The following is a 6,897-nucleotide window of genomic DNA, read 5'->3' as shown; positions in this document are numbered from 1 at the left end:
GTAGTAATAATATCAGCTACCACCACAGTAGCGATAATATCAGCCACTACCACGGTAGCAATAATATCAACTACCACCACAGTAGTAATAATAATCAAGTTGATTCTCACTCATGGTGACCCATTTGTGTTAGAGTAGAATTGCACTCCATAGAGTTTTCATGGCTATAACTTTTCTGAAGCAGATCACCAGGTCTTTTTTCTGAGGTGTCTCCGGGTGGCTCTGAACTGCCAACCTTGTGGTTAGTAGCCCAGTGCCTGACCATCTGCACCAGTCAGGGAGTCCTATTACACCACAGCACTAATAATATCAACCAGCGCTGCAGTAGTATTAATATCAATCACCACCACAGTAGTAATATCAGCCACCACCACAGTTTTGATTGAATTCTTACCATGGGCCACATACACTGAACCTTACGTGCATTATTTCATTTAACCATCACACAACAATATAGGAGAAAAAGCACAATTATTATTCGGATTTTAATATGAGGTTTCTGAGGAACAGAGAGTTTGGATAACTTGCCAAGATCACACAGCTAGAGGAGCCAGTTGATCCTGGGACCCGCTGCTGAATTCCCTCTTGTTGTAAGCTGCCATAGTGTTGGCTCTCAGCTCATGGCAACCCTCTGCACTATGGTGATCTGTAGGATTTTCATCGGCTGAGCTTTGAAAATAGAATGTCAGGCCTTTCTTCCTCATCTTAGTCTGGAAGCTCTGCTGAAACATGTTCAGCCTTATAACACAAGCCTCCACTTACAGATGTGTGGTGGCTATGCATGAGATGCATTGGCCAGGAATCAAACCTGGCTCTCCAGCATGGAAGGCACTGAATCATCACTGCACCCTGAATTCCCTCTTAGTAAATCCTTATTCATTTTCTGATGAAACTGCTTTGGAAATGCTGGTGAGTACCTCTGCATCCTGCTTCTTGATTTTTCTCTCTGATTTGCCACAAATTGAGGCACAGGAATTCAAAATAACTTTGCTTTAATGGTAGCCTGATATAAACTGCTATTTCTATCCCTGTTCATGCTGCCTAACTAAAACTGTGAATGAAGACTACTTGGAGACAGAGAGAGCAATAACCCTTTTGCACTCAGCATAGAAAGGCCTAAGCTTTACAGCTTTATAGTTAAATAAAGGTTTGAATCTTACTTTCATCCAGTTATCTGGCCCAACTATCCTCCTGCCCCCTCCCTTGCCAGGAAAAAGATTGGTTTTCACATTCACAAGGGCACACCGAGCTGCTGTGTGTGGAGCTGAGTTGTAATTATTCAAAAACCAATTCAGGCTTCCGTGAGCTGAATTTCAGCCCCAGAAGCACTTGTTTTATGAGCGGCCAAATGCACTCGGAGCTGGAAGCCTTGCTGGATTCACTCATCAAGCTCACAGTGAAGCTCTGGACAGCGAGGAGTCAGCCCAGGTGCCTAGCTTTCTGCACGAATGCCGTCCTCAGACTTGAAAAAGGAGCAACCGTAACAAAGCACCTTATTAGGTGACCCTATTAGGCAATAAAAGAGTCCTAGTGGCGCAATGGTTAAGTGCTTGACTGCTAACCGAAGAAGGTTGGTGGTTCAAAGCCACCTAGCGGCTCTGCAGGAGAAAGACCTTGCAATCTGCTCCTTAAAGATTACAGCCTAGAAAACTCTACGGGGGCAGTTCCACTCTGTCACACTGGGTCACTATGAGCCGAAATCTACTCCACAGCCTCTAATAACAATTAGGCAATAACTTGCTCACAGCCCATCCTCAGGACTGCTCACAATTGCTGGCTCCCCCTCCATCACATGTGTGATCCAGAGGGTGTAGCTGATCACACAGGTGTCCTGGTCAGCCTCTGCTGAGCCCCCTTCCACAGCTGCACACCTCCCTCCTTCGCTCTGCACCCGAATCTGCCCTCCTGTCACAAACAATCCTGCAAAGAACATAGGGAGTAACTGCAGGTCTCACTGAGGGCCAGTTCCAAGGAGAGCTATGGACTGGGACTGCCACAGCAGCTAAGACAGTGGTGAGGACGCCATGCAAAGGGACAGTGCTGCTGCTGTGGTTTTCGGGAACTTCCCCCACAGGACCGTGAAAGGAGCATAGGCTTTGGAGCCACCTAGATTTGAGTTCAAATGCTGCCACCTCTAGTGAGAGTCTCTTGATCACCTTCCATGAAGAACCAGAATGGTCAGCAAATATTCAGAGTACCAACTATGCCTCGGGCATGTGCTATGCACTGGGGATATGAGAATGAACAAGGCGGGCCAGTTGCTGCTCTCATGGAGCTTACAGTCAACCAGACCTTACAGTCAACTGGGTACTCAGACAAACAGAGTATAGTGTGGTAAGTGTGAGGATGTGGGCCCTCAGGGCCTCAAGTTCTTTATCTGAAATATAGGGTGAAACATAGGGATAATATTACTTCTTCAGAGGATTAGCACCATAGAAAAAATTAAATAGTTTCCACTGAGAATATGTAGCAAGAGTCTAATAGATCCCTGCCTGGATAGAGGTAACTCCCTGCTTACCCAAGTCCCAGCTTTGCCCACTGTAATGGTTTATTTTCCTAGTTCAGAGTGACTTCTGTCAACCCCTGCCTGGTCTATCTTCCCTTCCCCTCAACTTCCAACCATTAAAAACATGAATAAGTTCTTAGTAAGTCTTAACAAGGCGTAAGAACAGAAAGTGTCAGGGGGAGGTGGGCCCTTGAACTAGCCCTCCCTGAAATCTTGTCCCAGGAAGGACCAATCAAAAGTCGTTATCTCATAGTGTTGGTGTGGGATCTTAGCTCTCGATGGCCCCACAGAATGAACATATTAGCCATCCTTAATGAAAACTTTCTTCCCTTGCTCCATTCCCTTCCAAGTGTGGCATCTTTCTGTGTGCTGTGCCCTTCCTTCATTGTATGGAATGGGGAGTTTATTACATGTCCACAAGATGAGAAAGGATTAAGCAGGGTAATGTTACATGCTGCCCAACGCCCCCCTCCACCCTACTGTGCACTGCAGTTGCCCAGACACCAAGCATTTGTCTACTGCCCTCCCAGAAGTAACGCTAAGTGCGGGCTGCAGAGTCAGTTCTCACCATAGTCAGTGTTTTCAGGTTCCCAGCAGTTCGAAGGCCAGAAGTATGGAGCCTGCAAAAGAGTACAAGTTCAGCACTCAGAGGCACCCACAGCACCTGTCCTCCATGCCATGGGGTGGGGTCAGCCCTCCCTGCACCCAGTGAGGACCCCTCCCTATGTCAGGCTCTGTCCCCATCTCCTCCTTGCTGACACCACACACCGAATCTACCAGGCTAAACTAAGTTCAAATCAAATTAAGTCTGTCTCCTTCATTTACTAAGTACCTCATTAATTCTCCAATCAACTCAGTCTTCTCATCTGTAAAACGGGTGATGGATACCTTCAGAGGTTTATTCTTTAGGATAAATGAGGAAATACGTGTACTCAATAAATAGTAGCTCTCAGTGAAGGCTGGATCCCTCTCATCTTCCCTTTTACTATGATCTGAGTGAAGCAACAAATGATCCAGACAAACATTTACTTGGCTGTCCCAGTGCTTAGGAGGGATACAGGTGGTTCCTTTTCATACTTTCAGTTTTTTTTTTTTGTTTTTAGTTAGTTTTACTGTGAGATCAGATGATGGTGAGAAGAAAAGGTTCTATAGGAGGAGGAGCTGGGCAGGCCTACCTGGAAACGATAAAAGGTGCCATCATCCTTCATGGTGAGAACGTGGTCTGAGATGGGAAAGATGTAGCCCTGGGCAGCTATAAGGCTCCCCAAGTGTATTGCTTCAACTGCAGGGACAGGGCACAGGAGAGAGAAAGAATTAGGCAGCTGTCGGAACCCAGAGTTACTTAGTTAAAGTGTAAACTGGGAGGGCAGAATGGTAACCAGTGGTCAACTGTCATCACCTCAGATGACTCTGTCTATGATAGCCCCAGAGAGGGCAGGTTGCCAACAGTTGGGAAGAGCTATCATGTGTCTGGGGCTCCTCTGGATCTCAGCTCTGAGACTCTGATGTTGTTCAACCTCCCCCAACACATTCTAGAGAAAGTCTAGCTTCATGGCTAAGAGCATGAGCTTTGGTGTAGATAAACCTGTGTATAGTTAAGTGAGATCTCTCATGTAAAGTGCTTAGCAGTGTTTGACACATGGTAAACGCTCAATAACTGCTAGAAGCCTTGATTCATGTTTTTAGCTTCATCTGTGTTTATCATGGTAGCCTCACCTCCCATAAACACTTTGGATTCGTGTTGCATTCCCCAAAATTATAGTCCCACCAGAAATGAGGAGGACTCTCTTATGGACACAGAGTAAAACCTCACTTTCTCAGAAACTTTGAGGGAGGGCAATGGAGTGGGCAGTGGCATAGAGAGGTCAACCTGATAGAAATATTCTATTTTTGCTGTTATCAACCTATTGTTTTGTTACTTTAGCACCAGCCATAAATAGATTCCTATAGGTAGTTAAGAATTTATATTTATTCTGAGCAGAGTTAATAAAAAATAATAAATCTAGATGGTTCTACCATACATAATAATCTTTCACAAATATAAAACTACTTTTATTTATAAAAACAAATTTTTTGGACATGGAAATTATTGATATGTTCAGGGAGTCTTGCGAATTATTAATCTCATGAGCTCTGAATTTTTTAAAGTGACTTGTTTGGGTTTCACCTGCAAGCTTTTCAAGAGGTTGAATATAACCCAAATGTTTTCCTTATAAAGAATCATCTATTCTTCTTAGGCAGAAACATACAATTGTAATGGATGGCATTGGAATGAATGGAGTTTTATTTTACTTGCTTAGTGATGACCAGCTTGTTTAAAGTCTATACATTTCAAGAATCATGGTTCCAACAAAAAGTGAAGTTTCATTATCCACAGCTGCTCCTTCCCCAGGGAAACGCACCAAATCAAAACCACTATTGTCTAGTCAATTCTGAATCATCGCGACTCTATAAGACAGAGTAAAACTGCCCCATTGGGTTTCCAAGGCTGTAAATCTTTATGGAAGCTGACTGTCACATCTTTTCCCCTGCAGAGTGGCTGGTGGGTTTGACCTCCGACCTTTTATTTAGCAGCCAAGTGCTTTAACCACTGTGTTACCAGGAAACCCAAACCTACTGCCATCGAGTCAATTCTGACTCATAGCAACTCTATAGGACAGAGTAGAACTACCCATTGGGTTTCCAGGGAGTGGCTGGTGGATTCGAATTGCCAGCCTTTTGGTTTGCAGCCAAGCTCTTAACCAGGGCTCTCCCCAGGGAAGAAGAATGAAATCTAGTTAGAAGGTAGCTTTCATGCCACCCACCTGGGAGAAAAAACTCTCACCTCATTCTTTGAGCAAAAGGGTCTTTGCTTAAAATTTGGCAGATGGGAAGAAAGAAGGAAGGAGGGATGTACATGGACATGACTGGCTTCCCAGGGCCTTGGGCAGCCTCACCTCTATTTTCTATTTCCTGCCAGTGAACAGTTCTTAACTCCTCCTACTCAAAAACTTCTCAAAAGCCCAGAAAATACCAGATTTTGACGTTTTATTGGCCAAGTCCCAACGCCATGATATCCTCCCAAGGGCATCGCAGTAGAACAGTCTGTCATAGACATGGCCCTCCTCATTCAAGGCTTATACAACACCTTTGCATGCCAGGGACAGAGGATTCCAGAAGCTTATTCTTATACCACTAGCTGGTTAAGGGGTCTCAGAAAAAAAGTTAGCAATAATAACAAATTGTTGTCGTTGTTGCTAGTTGCCATTGAGCTGATTCTGACTCATGGTAATCCCATGGGTGCAGAGTAGCACTGCTCCATAGGGTTTTCAAGGATGTGACCTTTTGGAGGCAGATTTCCAGGCCTGGGTGGGTTCAAACTGCCAAATCTTTTGGCTAGTAGTTGAGTGACTAACCATTTGCACCACCCAGGGGCTTCTAATAAAAATAAATATATGTCAGAAATACAACGATTATTTTAGACTGGCAAAGAAGCCAGTGCTCTTGGAAGAGAAGAGACCACCATGAGGAAAGGCATTCCTTAGCTTAGCGTCATAATCAAAAGAAACAGTGGTCTTAAACAAACGTAATGAACCTGGTAGACTTATTCAGCCCAGTTTTTACAACTGGACAATCAGAAGACCAGGCTACATAAGAAAAACACATAGGATAGTTGATTTGGGTTCCATCCCTTCAAAGGGTTAGCATTTATAGTTTTTCCCCAGTGAATTAAGAACTTGACTAGAATTAAGAATTTTCACTACCATAAAATTGTCCATCAACGAAGGTGGTAAAAAGGCACTCCCATTAATGACCTGCTTTTCTGGCACTCAGATTTCTGGCAACTACATTTAATTGAACTGAATGTAAATTATATCGCTTCATAGACAACAGTAGATTATAAGAGCATTAGATTAAAATACATGTATGCTCAAGACTGACATATCCCTGGGTGGTACAAATGGTTAATGTGCTCAGCTGCTAACCAAAAGGTTGGTGGTTTGAATCCCCCAGAGGCACCCTGGAAGAAAGGCCTGGTGATCTAGTTCTGAAAAATCAGTCATTGAAAACCCTATGGAGCACACTTCTCACATACATGGGGTTGCCATGAGTAGGAATCATCCAGATGGCAACCTTTTTTTTTTTTTTTTTTACTGGTCTATACAAATGATATTGTCTCACAGTCAAGAGGAGATTAAGAATATCAGGTTAAAATACATGTATACCTGAGACTGGAATCACAGCTGAAGGTCAGGCACTTTTATTTATTCTTTCTTTTTTTAAATTTTTTCCCATACAAAAATTTATACATACGTTGTTATGTAACTCTAATTGCTCTCCCCATACTGTGACAGCACACTCCTCCTTTCCACCCCTGATTCCCCATGTCCATTCAACCAGCTCCTAACCCT

The 6,897-nt window shown here is 43.8% G+C and overlaps 1 protein-coding gene across 2 annotated transcripts in view; it reads right to left on the bottom strand.

Annotated features, from left to right (window-relative positions):
* Nucleotides 1-6,897, bottom strand: part of RGS6 (regulator of G protein signaling 6) — a 598,382-nt gene that overhangs the window by 75,667 nt on the left and 515,818 nt on the right. For both annotated transcript variants that reach the window (XM_012560055.2, XM_023726339.1), the window contains exons 5-6: nucleotides 3,682-3,788; nucleotides 3,075-3,126 (exon numbers count right to left, since the gene is read on the bottom strand). In XM_012560055.2, coding sequence (XP_012415509.1) covers nucleotides 3,075-3,126; nucleotides 3,682-3,788 — 159 coding nt within the window. The remainder of the gene's footprint in view (nucleotides 1-3,074; nucleotides 3,127-3,681; nucleotides 3,789-6,897) is intronic.

Source organism: Trichechus manatus, unplaced genomic scaffold (genome assembly GCF_000243295.1).
Source record: "Trichechus manatus latirostris isolate Lorelei unplaced genomic scaffold, TriManLat1.0 scaffold00010, whole genome shotgun sequence".
Classification (NCBI taxonomy): Eukaryota; Metazoa; Chordata; class Mammalia; order Sirenia; family Trichechidae; genus Trichechus; species Trichechus manatus.
The sequence above is the reverse complement of the archived record's forward strand: the minus strand, read 5'-3'. Positions and strand labels throughout refer to the sequence as shown.